Genomic DNA, 27,376 nt, shown 5'->3' with positions numbered 1-27,376 from the left:
TAGCTTTCATTTATTTAGTACCATCTACAAAATGACAACTAGAATCCGATTGGTTACTATAGGCAACATCCCCACTTTTTCAAACCCGCAGCTTAGTAAATCTAGCCCTTCGTGTTTCCAATGCACGTCGCAAAACATCCTTAACCCATCCTTGGGTAGCCCAATCTGTGTGGAGTTTCTCCGTTCTTCCTGTGTTTGTGTGGGTTTCCTGCAGGTGCTTTGGGTAGGGAATTTAGATTGTATGCTCCAATGGGGTAGGAACTGGTGAATGACTACATAGCCTCTGTAAGAACTGCCTGATATGATTGGCACTATATAAACAATAACAACCCTGAGCTTCAGTGAACACGGTATAGGATTTCAGGACACACTGCAACCTAAGTTGATGCTTAAAAGCTCTCCACAATATTGTAACGTGTAGGCTACAGGGAGTCTCTGTACTTTAAATCAATTATTTACATATTTTACATACATCTTGAAAAATTTACATCCAAAACTCCAAAGCCCCACAGCTTACGATTTAAAGCAAGCTTGGACAATCTGGTTCTCTCCAGCTGCTTTGCAACCACTAGTCCCAGCATTCACATATGCCAAGGATTGTAGTTCTACAACAGCTGGAGTTCCACACATTGTGTCCCTCTGTTGAGTGTAGGGTATGTGTATAGATAAAGGATGAAGAGCAGAACAGTACAGTAATGTTCTGTGCGCACCGGCTCTAAGAGTTGCTTAGCAGGAACTTGAAATACAGATGTAGCTGCACATGTGACGAATGATATCTCTGGCGATCCAGAAACGATCTGCTAAGCTGCAGTACTGGGTGTATTTAGAGGAAGATGGCTCAAGATACGCGCATTCCTTTTAGTATAACTAACACCGCTTCTGTATAATGAGAACAGAAAGCTTGATCTTCAGACATGGGGATAGTTCAGCGAACCAATCTTGTCAAGTGTGGGCGGGTCTTATTGCAGGAGAGGTTTGGTCTATTACAACAAGCCCTATTGGTCCTAAACTTTCAAACCTCGATTACCTAGTGAGCAGGAGGTTGCATGCATTTGGACTGTAAGCCATTAACCCTAACCCCAATGACGTTACAAACGAAAAACGAGGTCTTAAGTTATTTTATTTCCTTGTAATCATACATATGAAAAAAGTTTAACATATTTTACATACTGGACATAGGAAAATGGTCACATAACAGATTTCAGAAGGGGTACAAGCGTACCAGTTAATAGGTGTCCCTACTTTATTGCTGTCAGCATAGGTGGCATGGAGACTGTGTTTTTTTCTTGCACCATTCCATTCTATAGCAATCTATGAGATGGCTGCATAGTGGCTGCTATTATAGTGCTCAGCTGCGAATGTCACACAAGGTTAATAAGCATTAATGCCGATGCTGCAATAGCATACAACGTGCTCGTCGGTCACTACAGCCATTTGACGCTCTAGAAAAGCAAGTGGAGCGATGAAAACCAAAGTGGACCCTTCACCCATATTCGGTGGATTGCAGCCATTAGCTGAACCAAGAATGCAGTCTGTGAATACCCCAGGAGTTAGTGGCACCACTGAGGCACGAGGCACGCAGTGCCTCATTGCTCGGGGAGGTCACTAGTTCCTAGTGAACAGACAGGCTATATATTGGTTTAACCCACAAAGTGGCTGCCTCCATTAAATAGGAAAGCAGCTGGGTGAGGAAAGGTTTTAAACTAGGGTCCTCTTTAAAGATGGACACTCACTGGAAACCCCTTCAGATTTAAAGAATGAAGAAAAACAAAAAACTAAACCACAAACCAAAGCAAAAACACATGGATCCAAAAATTGCAGAATATAAATTTTTACAAATTATTTACAGCCATAACCCTCAAACATATTTCTAGGCGATGATTATTCTGGGCTACACTTACTGCATTTAAATGAGAGGGAGACTTGGAGCACAGACCACAACGGACGTTCAGCTGTTGAAAGGCTGGCATTGGGTAGCGTCAAGTCGGGTCCAATTACCAGAGCACTTACTCAGTTCAGCTTCATAGAACGACTGAAGACAAATTCATTACATACCTGCTACTGTTTGTTTTTTTTGTTATTATTAATTCTTTAATTTCAATTCTGTCCCTATAAAGCCCCATCAGTAATAATTCTTAAAGATGTAAACAGGACATTGCTGCGAGCTCAAAATATCCCGTTTTAAAAAAATATATATTAAAATCCAACACCAATTTATTCAATAAATAAAACGAGATTAGGCAAAAATAAATCGTACAAAGATTTAAGCAGACCCCTCGGAGTTTAATTACACAGATTGATTAATCAAACAAAATTCCATGAGCATATACATGAAGACAAAATCTATAAGCCTGCAGCTTGTTTCCAATGTAAACTTTATCCTCCATATAACACACAAGTGACGCTAATAGGTGTATAAACTCCTGTAAATTATACATGTAGAAAAATCAGCGAGTTCTGACGTCAGCGTTTCAGTAAGCACTAAGAAAACTTGTATTGTATATCCATATTTAATGGATATTTCAGTATTTTAACTAAATATCTGTATATAACTGTGAATCCTGAACAGGGGAGGGCTGGTAAATTTTAGCTTCAAAGGGAGAGACTCGGCTCAGTAGCCTATTAGGAAGATTTTAAATGAACCACCCCCCACTTTGCCCAGCCAGCCTCAGATTCTGACGTTGTTGCTTATAATCAATCAATTCTGTTGCCATCTTTGTTAGCATGACTTTTGTATGACACAAAATAATGTAAATGCTCATGGATATTAAAAGTCACCTTGCATTTCAGTGTCGTGAACCCTTGCACATTTACAAAGTCTTATGATTGACACCTCCTCCGTTATTCAGGGTCCTGTGAGGAGGTGAGGGCTTGTCGGGTCGCAGGCCGCTCGTTGCCCACCGATGGTTAATATTTGCATGCTTTTTCTACGTTGCACCTACTGTGGTGCATCGTGGATTGGTTCACTTAGCAGGCGAGATTATTTGGCAGCAGATATTTATGGAGAACCAATGAATAAACCTGACTAAGCAGCTGTCTGCTCTTCTGCTGAACGTAGCCTTAGAGGCTTGGTATGAATAACCAGGCAATAATCTACACATCAACAAAGTTCTTTTAGATCCACCTTAGTAAACGTTCCATTTTTATGTTGAAAGTCCCAGTAAAAAAAAAAAAAAGGAGCACACCTAAATCTAACTAATTTACTAAGCTGCGCTATATACACATCAAAAGGACACTTAACTTGATACGATATGAGCAAGAGACGCGTTAGCATCTTAAAACCGGACAGCCCAGTGTCATTTACTATGTATAACACCCTTTGTTCAAATGCAATTTAATCAGCAGAGTTGAAAGGTAATGGTAGCTGATATTTAAATACAGCTAGAACTTAATGTAATTATATATACTTATATACAGACCTTTGATTATTAATAATAGTACGTATTAATGCCACATTACCACCTTGGAAAATATTTCCCTTAGGGCCCCCTCTCCCAAGCTGGAGCCCCAGGAATTGCCCCTGGGGTATAACAGGACCGGCTCACATCTCATCCAGTCATTTCGGCCTGGGCCTGAGAGAGAGAGTCAGATGTTGTATATAGAGAATGCTGGTTAGTTAAGCTTACTTAAGCTTGGATAGGAAGCGATATGATCTACGAAAGCAAATTTATTACTTCAACATCTCATCTGAAATCTTGAAGAAAATCAAAATGGCAACTCCCCATTGTGTGTGGTATCAATTGCATGTGCCAAGTGGTGGCAAAAATGACGGTGGTTTTTAATTAATTCACTCTTTTCCAGCTTCAAAGTAACTAAGAATATTTATTTGGAGCAGAATTCTTTTATTGGGGAAGAGTTTCCAAGTGTTTGTTAGGTCTTGGAGTGGATCTGTCACCTGCGCACAATGGAAGCAGCCATTTTGTTGGAGCATTATTCATGAGAATGCATCATGGCAAAATCACTACCTGCATCATTTTGTGAGGTGTATTCCGTTACTAGAGCAAAGATCAGCTATCACAACAAAGCAATTTTATTTTTCCCATCTTAAATTCAGTAGTGAGGACTTCTAAGCTGCACAGTGTACTTGTGACATATATTCCTGATATTAACACCAGATATAACATTTATAGAAGAACTGGTTCTCCCCACATTTTAGTTAACAGGAAACAAAATCTATAAATTGACAGTGATTTATTGCACAGTGACAGACTACTATACCGTAAGCAGAAAATACTAGACAATGTTCCCCGTGGAATTCACCCAAAACGTTTAAAGAAAAAAAACAGTCACTTTGTGGAACATTGAAATATATGTAAAACAACGTCATATCCTGACATGTTCATTTTAAATTGGATTTGAATCTTGCAGCTTTATTAAGGGGTTGTACGCCCTCCCTCTCTGCTAAAGCTGGCACAAGTGCAGCCTATGCTTGTGTGGTATTACTGTTTTCAAAGATCAGGTGCTAATTCCTTGCAAAGACCGGCATAAGACTGTAACAGAGGCAGAGGGTGTACAACTCTTTCAAGGAAGCAAAGTGAGCATTTGATTTTCAGATGTCTGAAGTCAGATGTTAGCAGTGCATAGCAACATTTACATTCAACTCAGAGCATGGTAAAATTTACAGATATATTTGCAACTGTCCTTTACAAGTAACGAAATAAACGCGAAATAAACATTTACCAAAAATTTGTTTTTCCATCATATTTCCTATTAGTCAGCAGAGCAGTTTCCCAAATTCAGTTGGACATTAATTGGCTCTATTTTATTTTTTTCCCCATCAGTGCAAATAGAACTAATTCATATGGAAAATAAAAAATGTGCATGGAACAAGTGAATTTTCAGAAACACAACAGGTTGGAATGTGGAACCCTCCACTCAGTTAACAGGCGTTTCCTTTAATAAGATGTTTAAAATGTGTCGATTATTATAAATATTAACATTTAGGAGAATACTGATCGTGACCTTGATATAAATAATATACCTGTATTCAGAGATACGTAACAAATCTGCACAATATACCAGCTTATGTTCCTGTAACAGTCATAATAAGATACACTGACCAGAATAAACATCATTTTATTTTGACCTAATATATAGGGAATCAGGTCATAGGCCAAACTTTTGAATATAAAGTACAACACCATATAGTAGATTTATTAAAACTTCTAGAAAGGAAACTTGGAGGTGTTGCCCCTAGCAACCAATCAGATTCTAGCTATCATTTATCTAGTACTTTCTGCAAAATGATAGCTAGACTCTGATTGGTTGCTATGGGCAACATTTCCACTTTTGCTTTTTAGAAGTTTTAGTATGGCTAACATCAATTATAGTGTATTTTGCAGTATGTAGGATTTGATTTAACCTTGATTTATGTTCAGACACTTGGTTTTTTGTGACAATTATAGAATCAGGTTTCTAATAAATTTGAACAACTATGTTCTTTTCTATTTTCTGCTAGTTTTAGTGTGAAAACAAATGCTACTCTGACTATTAATAAAAGCAAATGTTATACTTAAAAGGGCTAGCAGGCTCAAGCAACATTTAGATACAATGAGAAGCAGTGTGGAAATAGCTATTCTGAGAGCTGAAGCCATTTCCATCCTATCATATCACTAGGAACTAGTGACATCACTAAGGTACATATGCAACTTTGCTTTTTTTTTGTGTGTGTTTTGTTTACAAAATGCATCATCCAGAGGCGATGTTCAGCCGAGGTCAAAACATTCCCTCAGACCAAGGGGAAGATTAAAACATCTAAAAATAAAAAGTGGAGGTGCTGCCCATAGCAACCAATCAGAATCTAGCTCTTTATCAAGTACATTCCTAGAACATGATAGCTAGAATCTGATTGGCTGCTATGGGCAACACCTCCACTTTCCCGTTTTAGAAGTTTTAGTATATCTGCCCCCAAAAGATAAATAAATTATTTGCCCGATTCATCCGTCTCTCAAAAATTCAAGTGTGTTTAATGTGCCATAAATGACATAATTGCAAATTAGGCCTCAAAGTGTTATTTAAAACTACCATCTGACGAGCCAAATCGCTAGAGCCGCTGCTTGGCTGCCAGTATGGATGCGTTCAGCTACATCAGATGAGATTGCTTACACCAGTAACGTGATGATATGAGATTGAAAGCCAGCTACTCATTCCTATTTAATGTACTCACAAGCCAGCGTTATCATGGCGTCTAAACAAGTTTAATTCCTGTGGACTTACAAAAACACTGATAAACAGGATTAAAATAAATGGACATCTGGTTTAAATCCCACAGGAATTACAAAACGTCTTGCAGTAAAGTGCGAGCACATCTATCAGTCGTCAGTACGGATTTACTTTTCTAACTTAATAATGCCGGTCAGTTTTCATAACTCTCGGACTGTCCAACGAACCTTTGGAAAACACTACTCCCTGCAAAAGAAGCCATGGAAAATGACCCGCCAAATGCACTAAACAAAGCTTGGAACCCCAACCCAAATATACCCCAGAGACCACCTAGTATGTCGATGCCAACATTTGGTATGGCACAAATTGTATAGTATGGGAAACTGGCCATGTCACACAGAAACCTCGTTGGCAGCCTAAGTATGAGACAAACAACCGAACAGACATTGTCAACGACTCCTACAAAGCCACAGAGAATATTTGCAAACACACAAACGACGTCACACGGAATGTTCAGCAGAACTTTGCTCAGGGCGAAGATGTAGGTGGTGACCGCGGTCCAGACCCAGTAGAGTCTCCCAAAGATTAAATTACAGATTTGTTTCACCAGGAACCACACTAGGCACAAGACACTCTTCACAATTTCGTAGGTAATGCAGAAAAGGAACTGGAAGAATCTAGAAAACGCTCCTGGTGTTTTAACTGGTGGCTCGTCTTCCGTTTGAGTTGAGGATTCCGACACTGTTCCCAGTTCTGGGGGCGAAGCTCCTCCCCCGCACTGGTTGGAGAATAACTTTACACCTCCGGATAGTCTGCTTTCAAGTTCCTCCACAGTAACCTGTTCTAGACCATCTACATCTGCAGTTCTCTTAATGACTCCTAAGGACCAGGCATCGGGGACGTTACAACAAGCTGCAAACCAGACGTACTCCGGAACGGCCACTTTGTCTTTTATTTTATCGCCAGATGGGACAGCCCCAGCAATAAGGTGAAGGCTATCTCCATTCCCACAATGAGGTACCAACTTCTCAATGACGTTATCCACATCCGTGGCCCATTTTTCCTTGAAGCTCTGTGTCAGTGGCACTGCATTGGTAAGTGCTGCCGGAGCTCTATGGAAGAGCAGTCCTGGCTGGTAATCCGATGAGGCATAGTCTTCCTCTAAAGCCTGATTCGTACCTAGACTTTCAATCTGCTCGGACACATCAGAACCTTTTGTCCCTTCCTCCAAACTGCTTGTGGAATCGTCCAACTGAAAAAGATGAGAGAACAGAGGCTATAAGCACATGCTGAGGATAAACTGAGCTTGTGAACATCATGCAACCCTATATAGAATATCATTCACACTACATATACAAAATGTTCAGGGGTGTCTAAGATGGGAAGGGATTTAGGATAAAGTTATGGGGGAGATATTTACCTACGCACAGAAGACTTCCTGTCAGCATTCCTATTGAAGGACATGACAGGTTATCTCCTTTTACAGAAAATGACTGAACAGAACACTGGCTTGTATCGGCTGGACAGTAAATGTAAATATTATGTCCAATATATCAGGTCCTGTCACGATATGGGAACGTAATATATTTGCAAAAAGGCTTATTGAAAAAAAAAACACGTAAAAGTACAGAGCAAATGCAGTTGCGATGTAACGCTTCTACTTTTGCGCAAATATACTGGTGCTATGGGTAGCTGCATCGGTTTGATGGGCCAAGATGGCAGCATCTAAGGGGGTACAAAGGTCTGCACTGTCCTCAGGTAGAAATGGGGTGGTACAAGGCATTTCTTTGAAAGAGTGGATTAGGCGCATGGATGCGCCTAATTCTGCACCGAGGTTAAAAAGCAAAAAAAAAAACCAGATTTAATTGTGCGGGACAGATTTAAATAAGCCGGCGGTGGTGGAGAAGGTGCATTTAGGGAGGAGATGTTCTATGAGTGGGCACACAGTGTTTTCCTGGAAATAAGTTAGATTTTGAGGTGACATTGTTGCTGTTGTCACAATGAACATTTTTTGAAGCATTCACAAATGAAGGTGTAAATACTCATTTCACAACAGATATTTTTCTTTAATTTTTATTAATCCCCTACGAAGCACACCCATCACCAACATGTAGGTTTTTGGTTAGTGGCAGACATTTTGTGTGCTGAACCAATATTCATGAGAATACAGATTCAGTTCATTAAGACCCAGGGCTAGATTTACTAAGCTGCGGGTTTGAAAAAGTGGGGCTGTTGCCTATGACAACCAATCAGATTCTAGCTTTCATTTATTTAGCACCTTCTACAAAATGACAGCTAGAATCTGAATGGTTGCTATAGGCAACATCCTCACTTTTTCAAACCTGCAGCTTAGTAAATCTAGCTCCCAGTGACTCAGTTATAACAATGGAGCATCGTAATCATGATCCTTAACGATGTGACTCGTTGCTAAGACATTACTGGCTGCAATCCTGAGAATATTGATTTTGATCACAAAATGGCTGCCTCCAGTATATACTATATAGTAGCAGAACCCCCCTCCCCTCCCAAAAAAATAAAAACATATTTCTTGCATCCTTGCTAGCACGTGTCTTATTCCCTATGGAGTTTGGCCCTCTCACGGTCTACCTCAATGTACAGTATAGTTCTATCTCTGTTCTATGTCCCTGTTACAGCTCTGCTGAAAATGAAAGCGCTTTAGAAATAATGCATAATAAAAATCAGACACGTACAATGTACATAATCACTGGCTGCTGCCATCAAGGGAAATCATATTAAAAATCCCCCCTTGCCAGTTTTTGCTCTCGTCCTTAGCTAATGACCTTGAGACACGACAGACACTTAAATGCTCTCCTGAGTGACAGCGTGGTCGATAACACCCTTTAGCAAAAATGTCTAATGCTTCGCTATGGGCTATGACATAAGCTTGTACCGTCAAACAGGAACTGCAAGCACATTGCAGAGATATAATGATGGATGTCCATTTAGTGCAATTAGCCGATGGTCTGAAATGCAAGCTCTCAAAATCTATTTAACCGATAATATTTCTCTCAGCGGCTGACTGTGCAGCTCAGATATCGATCCGTTAAAATAATGAACACTCGCATTTTTAGGCTCCACATAAGCAGTCTTATAGGAGAGAGCTAAAATACCACAGTTGTGGTTGTAAAGGATTTCTGTTTTTGTGTGATAAAAATTTCGGTTTGCATTCTGGGAAATCAAGCGGAAGGGTAGGAAAATGACAGAAATGGTGAAAGTGTAATTTATGTATCGGTTACAGTATTTCTACAATTAAATGTAAAATATGTTTAGAAATAGGGCTTGTGATTGTTTAATCATTACTATAAAACATGGATTTGTGTCATTTTGTGAATAGCAGTTATTTTTCTCTCTGCAATGTTCCATTTAACTAAAAAGTCTCTTACACACGCTGGAGGCAGCCATTTTGTGTCCTGAACAAATATTTACCATGATTCAGCCTATCAATTGCTCAGGAACCAAGGACAATAAAGCATCGTATGACCAATGTTTACTAGTGAACGGATAGAGTGCATGTTCATATATATCCCACTGAGTGGATACACCATACTTGTCAACCCTCCCTGAATGTCAGGGAGACTCACTGAACTAGTGGTGATCTCCCTCACTCCCTGAAGAGTCTGGCATTCTCCCTGATGCTGAGCCAGTACAAGACGTGGTTGGCTTCGCCATCTGTGGCCATGTCCATGTATTGATACCTATGGAGGTGGCCATTTTCATGGAGACCAAGATTTAAACAAAGACTGACAGGTAAGACAACATGACTTCAGTTATGGAGACAGAAATGTAAAAGACACTTTAGTCTCTAGAGATTCATTAGCTGCTTTTCTTTAATGCATAGTTGCCTACTCTTCCGCATTTTTGGGAGACCTCCCGGGCTCCCAGGAGAGCAGGGCAACCTCCCGGTTCTCGCCCCTGCAATAGATAAGTGGCAGGGGCGGGGCTTAATGACGCAAATATTGTATCATCTTAGAACCACCCCCTGCTGTAATTGGCCAAAATTGTGACAATCGTTTAGAAGCGGTGCCAAAATGATGCGATTCGTCAAGCCCCACCCCTACCTCCCCCCGGTATCTCCCTGAAGCCAACGAGAAAAAACTGGCAAGTATGGGATACATGCTCTTAAAGGTTGCCGACTGTCAGTAAATTTACTGACATTAAAATAAGTCAAATGTTAAAAAGTCAGCAAGAACAGTGGAGGACAGTAAAAATCACTATAAACACACTGAAGTCTTGCACTGATTATGTTGTGCTTGTGTAGGACTGTAAACCTCTCTCTTGCATCCTTTTGTTGCAGATGCAGCTTCACTTGTCAATTCTGCACAAATCGTGATACAGCATGAAAATGTGTCAGTAAAAAAGTCTGTCTGTAAATGCTTTAGAAATTGGTCAATAAAATACATTTTCAAGGGTTGGGAACCCTGGTGCTCTTAAAAGAATTTCCCCCGTGGGCAAGTTACAAGTGATCAATAAAATGTTTACAACAGCCCTGTCCAACCTGCGGCCCTCTAGGTGTTGTGAAACTACAAGTCCCAACATGCCCTTCCAGCGATCAACTGGTTGTCTACTGGCAAAGCATGCTGGGGCTTGTAGTTTCACAACACCTGGAGGGCCGCAGGTTGGACAGGCCTGGTTTACAATATTGGGTTGCCTTTAAGTTGTGCCCATAGCTTTTATGAAAACTTTGAGTGAAATTAGCAGATTACTTCTATTTGTCTGGCAAATAGACATTGTGTGAATAAAAGCAAAACGTATTATTCAAACGCCACACAATGTTTTACTTGGCATGTAATTAATGTCTTTTCAGTTGTGTAATTATATTTTCCATGATGACCTAATTAAGTATATTAGACCTACTGATGTCTTCATGTCTTTTATAACAATGTTGTACGGATGTAGGAGACATGCAAAGCTCCAAACTGTCCTTATTCAGACGAGACAGACGATTCGAAGAGCCACCATAGCGGTATGGCTGCCCCCTTGTGCTGATTACCAGGAGGCCACTGTTATGGGGTATGTAAATGTGCCGTCCTATATTGCAAAATACTTGCACAATGACCTTAAAAGTGAGTCACCGATTCATTGGATGCGTTATGTACGACTGTTTTATACAACCACCATTGGCTATTTTTAGACCTGACGGATATAGATGATTTAGTGACCCAAAAGGCTGCAGTGCATTTTTAATTACAAGAGCTAGGCTAAACAGACGCGTTAGTTAGTTGCCCAATCTCGAGAGTGATCTGATGGCAGAAGTGACTCATTTTGTAACGCATTGTTTCTTACATGCTCTGCTACACAAGCAATTGTTAATCAATTTGTAGTGCGATCAACTCCTTCCATCACACAATGCTCCGATTTAACCACCACGGGTGAACTTTGGGAGATTAATCTCCCGTGTTTTAATGGGATGGGCAATTCATTAATTGCCTATTGTGATTCTGGGCAGGAAATGCTTTTGGAAAATTAAAGATTTAATCACAGAGACTGAAAAATCGTCCATGTGGCCCGACACAGGCTTAGTGATTAGATAAGATTAAGATAATTTATATCATGTAGTAACTTACTTATTAAACGTATCTATTGGTCTTCATATATCAAGTTAAATTAACCACAATTAATGCATCGGTTGTACCCACAAAAAAACAAAACACACTTGTACTGTATTTTAAAAGCATCAAAAATAGATTTGCCTAGATCAGCGATTCCCCGACCAGTGTCTACGGACACTTGTTTGTGTCAGCAAAACAGACTGGATGTGTCGCAAGAATTTAAGTGCTAAAGGTGACATGACAAACTTATAAAGTAAGGTTATATATGACCTATATTTTAACTGTTAATTGAAAACATTCAGAGCACAGCTTGTTTTGTTAGATTTAGCAATATTTTTCATGGATATGATATTGTTTATTACAATATTTTAACAATGGTGTAAAAATAAAGTAATCACGTTAGTCATGTTAGGCTCAAAAAGCTTAGGAATGAATGGACTAAGGAAGCTTTACAGAAGTACTTGTCTCTCTGTGTACTGTATTATATTTGGTATACGGTAGATTTGGAAGCTTTGTGATTTCTATCTAGGACAGTCAGGTAGTCACATGTCAAGGAGGGTTGGCTGAAAACAGTAGAGTACCTGATAAGAAACAGACAGTTTATTATTCCAGGACACAAGCTGAGCTCTGTGCATGCACTAGAACACTAATCTGAAGTGTCCCACTCAGGTTATTTGAATTGTATGTGCCTCGCCCCCTCCTTGCAGGCTCAGCCACTTAATGCATGGTGACTAAATGGTTAGCACTTCTGCCTCAGAGCGCTGGGGTCATGAGTTCGAATCCCAACCATGGCCTTATCTGTGAGGAGTTTGTATGTTCTCCCCGTGGGTTTCCTCTGGGTGCTCCGGTTTCCTCCCACACTCCAAAAACACACGGGTAGGTTAATTGGCTGTTATCAAAATTGACCCTAGTCTCTCTCTGTCTGTCTGTCTGTGTGTCTGTGTGTGTGTGTGTGTGTGTGTATTAGGGAATTTAGACTATAAGCTCCAATGGGGCAGGGACTGATGTGAATGAGTTCTCTGTACAGCGCTGTGGAATCAGTGGCGCTATATAAATAAATGGTGATGATGATGAGACGGGCACACACAATACATTGCTCTATATTATTTACTTTCCTAATAAAAGGGAATTTGGCACTTTTATGCTGGACACACACCATGTAAAGAGGAGATTCAGTCCGATTGCCAAACAGATATGTGGAAAAGAAGCTGAATAACCAGACAGCAAACTGACCGCTTTGCTTGTTTGAAGAGCGATGACCTCACGCCGCCGCCTATGATGAAATAGTCAGATGGCTGGCGAGGATAAGGCAACAGATGACCAGCATTACACAAAAAAATTTGTGATATACCCATAGCATTAAGGCGAGCCGGCATCCGTAGTGTGTATGTCCAATCTCACAACCATCTCATCCAATAAATCTTCTTGGACAAAATGTGGTTTTCCAGTGACACCCACTGGCCCCTATTCGGGGTCACTATCCAATCAGCACAAGGAAGATATTGACAGCCTTGTCAAATCCGACAGTTCATCCCAACCGGAGGACCACCAGACCTAGCCACAATATCCGTACCCAAATCTACCATATAAGTGGTCATTCAGTGACCGTACTAGTAACTATTCCGATGACATTAGGAATTGAAGTGAGCACCCACTCAAGTCCATATAAACATCTTGTATTCTCCCAGCTAATAAATTACTTTTTACATTCTCCAACAATTCTTGACTCAGGACCTGAAATTCCTGCTTGGTAGGTTGTATCCTCTAGTACGGGGATGGCCAGCGGCCTCTGGGTCTCCAGGTGTTGTGAAACTACATGTCCCAACATGCTTTGCCAACAGGTAGCCAGCTAACAGCTGGCAGGGCATTCTGGGACTTGTAGTTTCAAAAAACACCCGAAGAGTCCGTACATGCCTAGAGGTATACATTATCCACAAACCTCTGCATGGTCAATCACAGACGTCTCTACTTGATGATGTGCAGAGACTGAGGTGAGGAAGGTGACCAGGTCGGAAGACTCCATCTGATTTTAGTGAGCTGGAGTACATCTATTTTCAATTTTTTTCAAACATGTTTTTATGCGGAGAGGACATTTCTGCTATCAATCTGTCAATCCCTTCCGTGTCCAGGCCGGGTCAGGGTTCCCGTGTGGAGTCAAAATCCTGATGGTGCCCTTCCATCACTTCCTTTAAATTTCAGCTTTGCCTTAACACCTTGGGCCTGATTCATTAAGAAACTTAAATTAAGAAGTTTCTTATTTCAGTCTCCTGGACAAAACCATGTTACAATGCAAGGGGTGCAAATTAGTCTTCTGTTTTGCTCATAAGTTAAATACTGACTGTTTTTTCATGTAGCACACAAATATCAACTTTAAATTTCAGTGTACAAATAAGCTATCAAGTATTTGTGTGCTACATGGAAAAACAGCCAGTATTTAACTTATGTGCAAAACAGAAAACTAATTTGCACCCCTTGCATTGTAACATGGTTTTTTTGTCCAAGAGACTTAAATAAGAAACTTCTTAATTTAAGTTCCTTATTGAATCAGGCCCCTTGACTTACTGTTGAGAACAAGCTGATTTAAATAACAAACTGATTTAATTAACACATTTATGGATGGCAGGAAGCTTCCTATCCAAATAAATATGATTATATCCACCTCACGTCGGAGGCAAGCAAATTCATTTGGGACTATCCCAAGGCCTAATGCACCGCAGTCTGCCAGTAAAGGCAGCAGATTCAGTTTCACTTAATGTTCTAGAATACGATTTGTTAAACCACATATAGTGTAGTTACCGTATTCATTACTTAAAAAAATAAAAAACATTGTTTTTTTAAACAGCCAAACTGGGAACATACAGTCTGCTGTGTAGTTAACAAATTACAAGAAGTAAAAGAAATTCTTGAGAGAGAAAAAAATTCTTATGTACGTTAAACCATAAAGTAGTTACAACAAATGACATTATTTGTGAGAATAATATGATTTGTTCATCTGAATAATAATAAACTCCTTGTAATGAGAAGGTTCTGTCTCCCTGAGGGCGAGGTGTGTGCCCGTTCTCCGACTGTGCGGGTGGAATCCGGTTGTGCAAGTGTCTGGATGCAGAAAAGCAGGATTGTGGAGGAAAGAACCAAGGCTCCAACACGCACTACACTAAACTCATTTGTATGGCCTATTAAACTGCAGTTGAATGTGAGAGGAGGGTGGAAATAAAGTTGATTACATAACAACACCGCTGAATAGAAGGGCATGGAATGCAGCCAACAAAACAATTCTATCACTGCTCATTCCAGCAGTATAACGAAACGTAATGCCATAACACAAGCCACAGACCAGTCTGTAAATAAATGCTGGCATGCGACGGAGTACACTGCTGATTTGTACGTTCATTATTTTACAGTAATCTTGATAGACCCACAATACACCGCACTGATGGCAATCATCATCATCATCATTTATTTATATAGCGCCACTAATTCTGCAGCGCTGTACAGGGAACTCACTCACATCAGTCCCTGCCCCATTGGGACTTACAGTACAGGAAACCAGAGCACCCGGAGGAAACCCACGCAAACACGGGGAGAACATACAAACTTCACACAGATAAGGCCATGGTCAGGAATCGAACTCATGACCCCAGTGCTGTGAGGCAGAAGTGCTAACCACTAAGCCACCGTGCTGCCCCAATGCTCATTACTGCAGTAAGTTAGCCGACTCCATCCTTAAACAAGAACAAAGCCATGATTAGAAAGTTAACTCTTTATTTCCCAGAAAATTATTTTCAACCTCATAATGAGTAACAGGTCGGATATTGTATTTTAATTATACCTCATATTAATCTCATGTACGCCACTGATTAATCATTAATTGGCAATGGCCATAATCTTTGAAAAAACAAAAACAAAGTTATGGACCTCCAGGCCTGCAGTCTCTATTTTAGAGTTCCTATTATGTCACAGTATGCAACGATCTGGTCGTGAGGAGGTGAGATGCAGTAGGCTTGGGGAATTGGGCGACAGCAAGTTTCACAAGGAGACCAGCAATTTGCATGACAGTTAAATATCTGGATTTCCAGACAGCGTGTGGTCTTGTTTACATCTTACTGTAACCTCACATGACATCTGATCTGCGGTCAGATGAAAAATGGGAGAGAACTGTAGTGTGATGTGTTCACACGGAGGAATGATAACGAGGCATGACTCCCAAACACACTAACAGTTATGCTGCATGTCCTCATCAAACTAAAATGTATTTATAATGTGGGTTTTTTTCTCATATACATCAGGACTTCAACACATTTACATGAATGGATAAAAAAAAATGTGCAATCGGATGCAGCGCTATAAGAAATAATTTGCTTTACGGTTTATAGATAAAAGAACACACGGAAAGTGGATACAAATGTGCTAGCTATGAACAAGCCTTTGGATGCAGCATGTTGACTCCCATATGTCCTGTTTTTCCAGGGACAATTTGCATCCTTTGATACTGCTATGTCTTCCATAATTAATGTATATTATATAGGAGCATGACTGTGGTAGGTTAGGATAGGGTTCGTATAAACTAAGATCAGTCACACCCATGTATAGTGTAGGCAACTCCATAACCGTCACTCTGCAAAAGCTGTGGCCTGCTAACTCTGCGGGGACCAAGTGACTCAGGGTATCTGACGGAGCAGGGCAGTCTATGCAGACACTCTCCCTTCTAAGTAAGCAGAAGAGAGAGCCATGGCGGCCTTTGTCTACACCCAGAAACAGCAGCGAGAGATCATGCTAAAAAGGGAGTGGAAATGCCATTAGCTAGGGGAACACCTCAGGCGCAAAGCGATTTTTCTTCCACTAAAAGTCATGCAAACATGAACTTAAACAAAGCTAACAAAAAAAAAAGAAAGAAGAAAAGACTTTGAAATAGGGCTGCATTTAACATATACTGGCCAGATGGTTAGGGCGGCACCGTTAAGGGACAGAATAGAAGTAGATACGTTCATATCATGTTTTTCAGGACACAACTTTTGCTTTTACGAACTGCCTTAATGTTTTCAGCTACATGTAAAAAAAAAAAACACTTTGCTGAGTATTGAATTATAGTTTGTCATATATGGACAGAACGGGTCACACGTAGTTAAAAAAAATATCTTTAAATTGATTTAGTCAAAGTACTAGATTACAGGTGGAGTCATATGATGATCAAACACATGGCAATTATCTGGTTAAAAAATAATAATTTCGGAATGATAGGGACTGCTGTCAGGACAATTTGCCTTATCTCAACGATCCATGCGTCATCCTAATAATAAAATGTAATGCAGGGCCTAGTCTGAGTTAGTCAATCATTAGGGTTAGTGGTGCATGGGGTTAACTACAAGGGGGGCTACAGATGTGTATTACAGATGATCACAGTATGCCAATGTCAGTCCACGTGTGATCAGATTAAGATCACCTAAACAGCCATGGCCTGACAGGCATCTGCAGGTGTGTATTTGCAGATACTGGATAGACAACATTGTTTTAAAATACTCCTCTCTCAAAAAGGAAGTCTGTGTGTCCTAAAAACTTGCAATGTCTGGGGAACTAGTCAACCATTGAAGGTGTTAATGAAATATTTCCAATATATATTATATATATATACACACACACTTTTTTTTTTTTAGAGACAAAGCGATGCTCCTCAGTGCCCTAAAATTCATTGCATGTGTTGATGTGTAAACCAATGTATCACCACTGATGCACTGACACCAGCGCCAACCACACAGCCAGCAGGGGGACTAGGTTTGGTGACAATGCCTCTTGTTCACAGCTGACGTCAGGCAGTCCCCCGGGAGTCAATACAAGCGCTTCATTCTTTTCAGCTGATACATCAGGATTTTTTTTCATGCCTGTCACAACATTCTGCCTCCCATCAAAGCAGCTCTGCAGACAAGGCAACATGATTCCCAAAATAGAGGGAAGGCATGAAAAACCTGCTACTTCTTACACCGCTCTGCAGTCACTGAAAGTGATGTCAGCTCCAGATGTACAATAATGATCTAAGGGAGGGTTCTGTGATCACATTCAGTCTGCAAGGCCTCACCAATGATGTACATAAATTATCCAGCACTATAAAGAACAAATGCTTCCATAATAAAGTAATTATCTTGCTCCAGCTGGCTGCTGGAAATTTGAATTTTGCAATTATTGATCTACAAGACGACAACTGCATTGTGCAAAACAAAATACTGGACACAAAGCAATTCAATAAACAAGTGAATGGGGCAACCAAGATTGAACAATCCATCCGCATGGGGCACCTAAATTTAAAGTCAAATCAAATACTCTTAAAGATAAGAGCTGCCAAAGCTCTGACAATTTTCTTACTGATAATGTTAGGGAAATTTACCAGCAACCATCAAATTGGACTGACATATTTTTGTATGAAAATTCTAAATGGTCAGAGGACCAAGGGATATCAGACATTGGAAATAAGATTTGCCCAACATTACTGTGGCCCAAATCCCTCCATGTAATGTGTAATTTAGTAGTGCCTGCAGATGTAATATTTTTAACAATAATATATTTTAATTGTCAGTAAATTTACTGATGTCTGGCAAACAGGCTGTATTTACATAGCACTCACAGACTAGAAATTTATGACGGATACAATTGTAACGCGTACATAGAAAGAATATGGTGGTGGTGGGGGGGGGGGGGGCGCTTGTATGGATCAATTATTACACAACACTCAGATGAGAACACATATATTATATCAATTAGTCTACATTTAATAAAGGGCAATCCTTTGTTGGGTAACAATGAAGCAACCACCTCATACCAGTGCACCTGCCCAGTGTGCATCTCATGCATAGGGATTAATGTACATAGAGAGGCAGTATTAGCACACACATAAATATATATATATATATATATATATATATATATATATATATATATATATATTTATGTACGTGTGTTTTGCAGCCATCTGTAATATACTGAATATATTGATTATTGCAGTAGCAGTCACACAGCTGGGTCTCACATCCACAAGACCAGCATCCTCCCCCCCCCCCCCAGCCCATTGTCTGCACTTACCTGGGGCTCCAGCAGCCAGTCCCCCTCCTCACTGGCTGCACCCTCCCGGTATGTGAACGCAGAGTACACCGGGATCTTGTGCTCGGTGCTGTACAGGGTGGCGAACCTGGCGCCCCCCTGGTGTCTCTGGCAGATCTTGGCATGTGAGGGGTCGCTGAAGCCCTGGGGGGGGCTCCCCTGGTAGAAGAAGTCATTGCACTCTGCAAAGCCATCCTCAGCCTCCTGCACCAGCCGGGCGTGCAGCACACATGGCAGAGCCGCCAGGCAGAGGAACACAGCCGCCGTCATCATCCCCCTGCACTGCACACACTACCTGGCTGCTGGGCGAGGAGCACGGAGGAATCTGGGAGGGTCTGGAGGAGGAATGTGGTAGAAGCTGAGCTCCCCTCCCAGACACACAGGGCGGAGGGAGACCTGGAGCAGTGCTGCAGTGTCAGTGACTGCGGGGGCGCAAGGGGTTCTGGGAGATTCCTCTCTGCTCACTACCAAGATGCAGCCTGCCACTTAGCTGAGTGCCCAGTGCTGCCTGTGCCAGGGCAGCTGCCTTCACCAGAATACACTGTGCCAACCTGGCACTACCAAGGAAACTGCCTTCACCAGACTGCATTGTGCCAAGGAAACTGCCTTCACAAGACTACATTATGCTGCCTGTGCCAGGGCAGCTGCTTTTACCAGACTACACTGTGCCAACTTGGCACTGCCAAGGAAACTGCCTTCAGCAGACTGCCCAGTGCTGCCTGTGCCAGGGCAACTGCCTTCACCAGAATACTCTGTGCCAAGGAAACTGCCTCCACAATACTACATTGTGCTGTCTGTGCCAGTGCAATTGCCTTCTCCAGACTACACTGTGCCAGGGCAACTGCCTTCACAAGACTACACTGTGCCAAGGAAACTCCCCTTCACCAGACTACACTGTGCTATCTGTGCCAGTGCAACTGCCTTCACCACACTATTCTGTGCCAAGGAAACTGCCTTCACCAGAATACTCTGTGCCAAAGAAACTGCCTTCTCCAGACTACACTGTGCCAGGGAAACTGCCTTCACCAGACTACACTGTGCCAAGGAAATTGCCTTCACCAGACTGCCCTGTGCTGCCTGTGCCAGGGAAAGTGCCTTCACCAGACTGCCCTGTGCCAAGGAAACTGTCTTCACCAGATTACTCTGTGTTACCTTTGTCAAACAGGGTCGCCGAGAGGGGGTAAAGCAGGGGCCCGGACCTGCCTGTATAGTCATAGGAGCCACCAATCTGATGGCCACACCCCCTTCAGCTATGGAAGGGGCCCAAAGAAGTTACTGTAACGGGACCCAAAATTCCTCTTAGCGGCCCTGGTGCCAGGGAACTTGCCTTACTTAAACTACCCCGGGGTATTCAACAGACTACGCATCTGATTTGTGGCAAGGAACTTGTCTTCACCCGAGAAACAGTACTTAAAATAACCCTACTGCTGCCTTTGCCACCAGACTACCCAGTGGGTCTGCTTTTACGAGACTTTACTATATCATCTGACTACCTTGCTCCAAGAATACTGTCTTCACAAGTCTTCCCTGTGACAGGGAACCTGCATTCTCTGGGTTACTCTATGCTAAGGGGCCTCTCCTCAGTCTGATCTGTGCCAGGGAACTTGTCTTTACCAGACCTCCCTGTGCCAGGTTTAGCATTGAGGCACCCTGAGGAGGTGCACTCAGTGAGTCAGAGGGCCTGGTATCACCAGACTAACTTGTTCTAGGTAACCTGTCTCTACCTGCCTATTCTGTGCCAGGGCACCTGTTTGCACTAGATTACCTTTGTTTCTTGTGACAGGATAGCCTTACTCTGCCATCTTGTCTTTCTCTTGTCAGTTTATCTGTGGTTTACTGCTTTGTCTTAAGGTTACCCTATTACCATCTGTGAAGATACCTGGTTTTCTGGCCCAATTCTACTCACAGGTGCCTTCCTAGGCCAGGGAAGCCTACCCAGTACCTTCTAAGGTCAGTCAGGCAAATGCAGTTAGAAAAGTACAACAGTACATTTATTGTAATAAAAACAACACTAGAATATTATGTACACAGTAAATAAATGTCAGGTAGGTTTACCACATCATCTGTCCCTTACCCCCACTAGCTTATGGAGCTACAGTCACCTGGCTGTCCAGACTTGACGACCCATGGATCTGCCGATGTATTTCCCAGAATGAACATCACCTCCCCCACTGGAGTGACTCCTTATATCTAAGGTCACATTTACACAGTCTTTTCCCCTCCCTGGGCAAACCCCTGGGTCTCTCCTTGTTAAACATTGGTGGAGAAGGGGTTTGGAGAAGGGAGTGGAAATGAGCTGTACTTCCACAGAAACTCCTGTGTTAAACTAGGTACACACTACAGGGTTTTTGTCCAATAATCGGCTCAACCAGCCGACATACGACCGCTCGTTCGAAAGTCTGGTCAGTGTGTGTAGTGACACGATGGTCGAAAGTCTGCCCAAATGTACGATTGTCGCCTCATTTGGTTGGTCGTACCGTTCAATATATTCGTTCCAATCTCCTTTCCGTTGTGTAGTGTGTCTAAACCTCCGACCGATCCACGACAATCCTCCGATACTTCCTCGAACCTGGGGGACGTGTGTATGTAAATTTGTGATACCTGTACCAGTCCCACGTGGTGCGGAATCCGCGCATCACAGACTTGTCTTTTGTATAGATGTGTATTGCACCTGTCTGGCTGCAGACCATTACACTTGTATAAAGCACGTGTGTTATTATCCTTTGCATCTATGTTGGGAATCTATTCATATTTAGGTTTAAAAATAGAAATGAATGAAGAGATACTGTTGCCTTCTCTTTTTATGCGGTTTTGGGTGTTAACTATAGCGAAAGCCGTGCCCATTTATGCTAATGTCTTCGGTATATCCTTACATGCCCCGCAAATGTTGCTTCAATGTGTACGAAATCACAATCATTGCTCACGACAACATGGCTGTAAAAAGTCGCTAAAGGGACGTCCGCTCTTCCCTTTATCGTCTAAAACAAGGCTAGTGTGTATGCAGTCCATGGACCGAGCGATCGGACCATCGATCGGATGTAAAATCGATCGACATAAAAAGTTTTTGGAAAATTCTGTAGTGTGTATCCAGCTTTAGATTGTAGACCAAATGTCTGGAGTAGTCTTGTGAGAACAATGGATACTAATTATCCTTCCCTCACCTCCAAAGATAGGGTAGCAGTCAGCCCCTCCTAAAATTAACCCCTTACACTACTTTGTGATGTCACAGGGTCCACAGCTGTTCCATGCTTCCTGTAGAGAAAGGAGGGAGGAGGATGAATGCAGCTCCAGCCCCCTCACCTGTATCCTGGACACCACCTGATCTTTACCCATAACCCACCTGGCTTCAATTTGAGAACAATTCATAACAGCATCACTGAATTAACAACCAAAACTTTTTACAATGGGTAACATGGAATGAAGAAGTTTCTTATCTAGGCATGGCTACAATGTCTACTTATCCACATGTAATTAGACACTGCAGTTGTACTCTGTTCAGCTGGGGAACAAAAGGAAGGGCTATAAAAAAGTGCATGTTATAATCCACATTTTGTGAGAAACGAGGGACAGGATGGTTACAGTGTTATCAAACTCATTTAGTCACAACATCAGTAACCTGTCATTACTGACCACCTACTGGTGTTACTTAGTCACCAGGCACTCGCTGACTTTAAGTGCCAACAGCGCCCAATGGCATTAAATGTTCTCGAAGAGTTCACTCTTGGATGGTTACACATCTGTTTGTGGTACTGATGATTCATCCAGAAGTAAGATAGTGCACGCACAACAGACGCATAGGACAGGATACAAAGCAATGATGACCCCCTGCTACGAAAGAAATGCAGTTGTTAAGATGACACCTTCCCCCTGATCCCAGCTCAGGAGAATTGCTGATTTACATAGGATTTCCTGTCTTGAAATGAGACATAAATAGACTACTTCCAAAATAGGCAGTACCTTCATACACTGACGTGCTGTTTCACCCCAAAATACAATACAGGGTCTCATCTGAAGACTAATATTCTCATCTGGAAAGCAGAATATAACACAGATTAATTTTTGAAAACCAGTATACAATGCAAAGTTCTCAACACCCCATCTGGAGATCACTATATGTGTATATTGTGTGTGTGTGTGTGTGTAATGTGGGTGGAAAATGTTTCTCCCACTCAGTCCCCGGATAACAGCTCTTCACTCTGGAACAAGCACTGTAACCCAGTGCGATACATGGGCAGGTTGTTCATCAAGACAATATCCAAATCCAAATATATGGGAAGGTTCCAAAGGGCAAGATGTAGGTTGGAGAATTGCAAAAGCGGCATACATATCCCTCTCTTAAAGTACATTATACTGTATTTACCTGTACTATATCCGAATGTGTGGCATATTTTACTGACATATTGCAGTAATTACATAAAATTTTTTATACATAAAGGACATGTTGAGAGATGGAGGGAGGGGGGGTATAGCAATCCAGGCCTGACATAAATGAACAAGCCATGGATACCATCACTGTGACCAGTGGACGCACATGAGTTATAACATACGAGGCATGCAGAAGGGGCTGTACCCTTTTGGTAAAAAAAAAATATGACATTCTCTACTCTGCCCTAGTACCTAAATTAAACCCTACTGTATATAAAAGTGCTACTAATGCCATTATACAGAGCTTACAAGAATTTAATAAGGCTAAGATCATGGGAAAAATCTTTCTGTAGTCACAAAGTACATATTGAAAGACACTATGGAGCCTATTATCGTAGTGGCTGATTACAATGGGTAGTGCAATTACATAAGTTTTCAAACACATACATTTTTTTATGCTACAAGATCCCTCTTTGTATTGGATCTACTTGTGTTTTAGCTTTAGTAGTCCTTGAAGACACATACCAGTGTCTACATTATTTATAAATCACAAACAATAAAGAGTTTCATTGACGAATAAGAACTTATACATACTTGTGCAGAATGTTTGAACACTGCATAAAGTGCAGGCCCGGCGCTCCTATTAGGTAAGGTTAGGCAGTTGCCTAGGGCGCCGGGCTCTGATGGGCGCCACAGAATTAAAATGCATTTATTGTTGTACTTTAAAACTGTGTGGCGACCACTGAGCATACCTTCCATACCTTGCCCCTGCACAGCTTGAGATAGATCCACAGGGAGAGGGGAGGGGCTATGGATCACCACCGCCGCCCTCCCCTCCAACAGCTGATGGGGCGCTCCGTCTCCTCCCCTTCACTCACTGACTGTCGGGCGTGAGAGGAGCAGCTTTATGGAGCCAAGTTAAGGTAAGGAAAGACGTGTGTGGGGGGATGGGGGGGGTGGGTGGATTTTAAAATTGTGCCTAGGGCATCGAGGACCCTAGCACCAGCCCTGATAAAGTGTACTGTGTTCCTTTAATGCAACGTTCGGTCAGATAGAAATACTAGTTCTTCAATTACAATTATGTATTATTATTCACAATTTACATTTATAGTAAAATTTCTTTTTTAATTGTCCCTAGTCTGCCAGTGTTACACCTGTGCTTATTCCTATGATAGTTACACAGCACTTATCTGCCATACAACTCTTTGCATACAAATATAACTGTGTAACGCTAGTTATGTCAAATTGGTCCTCATTATAGAACATTCTAAGGGGTGTGGCTTAACAAAAAGGGTGTGATTGGGTGGGTGAGAGGCTTGATTGATGGGATTATGGGCATTGATTGAGGTGGATAGGGGGTGGGGCTTATTTTATCCAACATTTTCCTTTTTAAACATTGGGTAGCACAATCACATCTAAAATGTATCAGTCATCCATATATCTTGGTGTGTGTGTTCCTTTAGCTGGTCCTCTGCACTTTTAAGGAAGACTTGAAAAAAATAGTTTTCAGGCTTTTTATACTATCATGTTGCTTATTAATGAATCTTTTCTTTACAAATAAATATACCTGTTATTTTTTTTATACTCTTTTCCCTGGAAAAAATGGAGACAATGCCCCTACTCCTTAGACTAATACATGAGATACTCCATACATCGTATATGAATTTGTCGCAAATAAATAAAAACCTTAAATCCGTTCACAAAAATGTTTTCCAACAGTCCTCCACGTTTGGACGCTTTATAATTATTGATCAACAAATGACACTTAAAACCACATATGCACCTTTGATGTCGCGACACAGACAATTTAAATGCTATGAAACCCAGGGGGTATATTTACTAAACTGCGGGTTGAAAAAAATTGGGATGTTGCCTATAGCAACCAATTAGATTCTAGCTGTCATTTATTTAGTACATTCTACAAAATGACAGCTAGAATCTGATTGGTTGCTATAGGCAACATCTTCACTTTTTCCAAGCCGCAGTTTAGTAAATATACACCCTAGAATTATCATTCCATCCAAAACATTTTTGGGACAAATATATATTTTTATTGGCGACCCTTTTAATGTCACTCATTGGTGCTGATTCAATTCAAAGCAATGTGCCACTGGATATCGCCACAATGTGCTGCTGGTTACATTTTGGGGTACTATAGTACCCCAATATCACAGATTTTCCTGCGCACTTATGTAGGGTGCAAGGAAATATCTGCAATGTTGCATCACCGCAGATTGCCTTCGTGACCATGCCAGAGGCATTCCGCAGCACATCGCATTAAATTGAATCGCCCTCTTTTACGTCAATATGAATTTATTTCATATGAAAACAAGGTACAACACAGATGTAATCGCTCTAATCTAAACCATTAAGTGCCATGGTCGCCTACACACAAGAAAGGCGGCAGTTTTGTGCCTCAACGATGCCATTGGTTCTTGGTGAATTGATATTCACAAAATGGCCGCCTCCACTGTACGTAAGCAGCTGAGGCACTTTTAATATATTTGACCTGATATATAAAAAGGATTCCCTCCTTCCTGTTAAATGCTGCTTCATTAGTCACCAAAAACATATCCTGTTCTAGTGTATTCCTCTCAGTGACCTATAATAGCAACATGACTTATTATTCGCTATGTTATGATCTGACACCTTGTTGTCATAACTTTTGTTGCAACAAAAAATAACATTGACTCTGACAGGAATAATTGTGACATAAGTGTTGCTAGTTTATCTCACTTGCCTGTCAACACATACCACACAAAAATAATAATATAATGTACTGTACATTCTAGTCCTTTCTGCAAATTAACTGCAAACATGATTCGGAGAAGCTGGTCATCACGCTAAGGGACACGCACACATCATGCTAATAACCTTCCAGACATCCCGTCATGTCAGAGACTAAGACAAATGGCGGTGTCTGGCAGAAGATTGGTCTGCAGCTAAAGGCATTAGGACGAGATGTTCAGGTCTGAGGTATCTGCTTACCATAATAACCTGGGGTCATTATATTCTCTATGAATAATTCATGTATTGAAAGCTGCTCCCTTTGTATGGTCGTGAAGCTGGCTACATTCTCTCCATACAAAATATAATCTTTCCTTTCTTTGATCATTACATGAAAATATCTCTACAGAAGCAATTCTGAAGGACAGAGTTACAGTATAGCTTTGATATATAGTTGCATTGCCTTTTATTTTAAAAACAACATACTAAATAGACTATTAGGTAGGTGCCATAAGTCAGTTCTTGTGAGTAAACTGTCCTCTCTTGTCTCATTACTGAAGTATGGACCAAATTCTGCAGGCGGTCCTTATAATAAATCTGTTTGTATTCGGACATCTCGGATAGCTTGGTACATGACATCACAGTTTTCCGTCAGTCTGTGATGTGTTTACACAGTACTGTTGCTGATTTCTGTCATGAGAAGGTTTTTAGCTTTACCGTAGTACCGTAGCTTAGATTTAAATTATTTTTGACACATGTCACAATCACTGTGAGACTATTTTAGAAACTATGTGTACCTTGTCATGTTAGACTGTTTGTGATGATTTTGTCAATTACATAATGTGTTGATGTAGTGCGCAATGTGGTTAGCATTGCAGCACTGGGGTCATAGGTTCAATTCCTATCATGGCCCTATCTGTGTTGAGTTTGTACGTTCTCCCCGTGTTTGTGTAGGTTTCCTCTGGGTGCTCCAGTTTCCACCCAGACAGTCCAAAAACATAATAGTAGGTTAACTGGGTTCCGACAAAAATAGACCCGTGTGTGTGTGTTAGGGAATTTAGACTGTAAGCGTCAATGGAACAGTGATTAATGTAACTCATTCCATAAAACAGTAGATCTGCGTCTCTCATCCACCCTCATTACATCCTCCCATTCCCGGTAACAGGACTTTTTTTGGGCTGAACCCACTCTATGGAGTTCTCTCCCTCGCACAATAAGACTCTCCTCTGGTCTACAAACTTTTAAGCGTTCTCTGAAAACCCACCTCTTCAGACAAGCTTATAATATTCCTCAACCACCCTCTTAACCTCACTACATTACCCTACATTACCACCCGTTACACAATTTCACACAAGACAACTACCCCCTGACCAACATTGTTGTGTGTCAGGATCATTTAGCTTATGAGTCACTTTTACCTTTGCAGTCTGGCTGGGCCGAAATGCAAAATGTAGACTTAACCTCAT

At 41.3% G+C, this 27,376-nt stretch overlaps 1 protein-coding gene across 1 annotated transcript; it reads right to left on the bottom strand.

Annotated features, from left to right (window-relative positions):
• Positions 1 to 1,104: 1,104 nt before the first annotated feature.
• On the bottom strand, positions 1,105 to 19,284 carry ENDOD1 (endonuclease domain containing 1). Its single transcript, XM_075198754.1, has 2 exons — positions 18,801 to 19,284; positions 1,105 to 7,414 (listed from the first exon to the last, which is right to left on the bottom strand). Exons 1-2 carry the CDS (start codon positions 19,089 to 19,091, stop codon positions 6,356 to 6,358), a joined length of 1,350 nt encoding a protein of 449 aa, XP_075054855.1. The 5' UTR covers positions 19,092 to 19,284; the 3' UTR covers positions 1,105 to 6,355.
• Positions 19,285 to 27,376: the final 8,092 nt, after the last annotated feature.

Source organism: Mixophyes fleayi, chromosome 2 (genome assembly GCF_038048845.1).
Source record: "Mixophyes fleayi isolate aMixFle1 chromosome 2, aMixFle1.hap1, whole genome shotgun sequence".
Taxonomy (NCBI): Eukaryota; Metazoa; Chordata; class Amphibia; order Anura; family Limnodynastidae; genus Mixophyes; species Mixophyes fleayi.
The sequence above is the reverse complement of the archived record's forward strand: the minus strand, read 5'-3'. Positions and strand labels throughout refer to the sequence as shown.

What these genes read in the sequence shown, in the direction of transcription:
- ENDOD1 (XM_075198754.1), bottom strand. Translation starts at nt 19,091, where the DNA reads ATGATGACGGCGGCTGTGTTCCTCTGCCTGGCGGCTCTGCCATGTGTG. An exon ending in ACTGGCTGCTGGAGCCCCAG is followed by an intron (nt 7,415 to 18,800) that starts GTAAGTGCAGAC and finishes CATCTTTTTCAG; the next exon opens with TTGGACGATTCCACAAGCAG.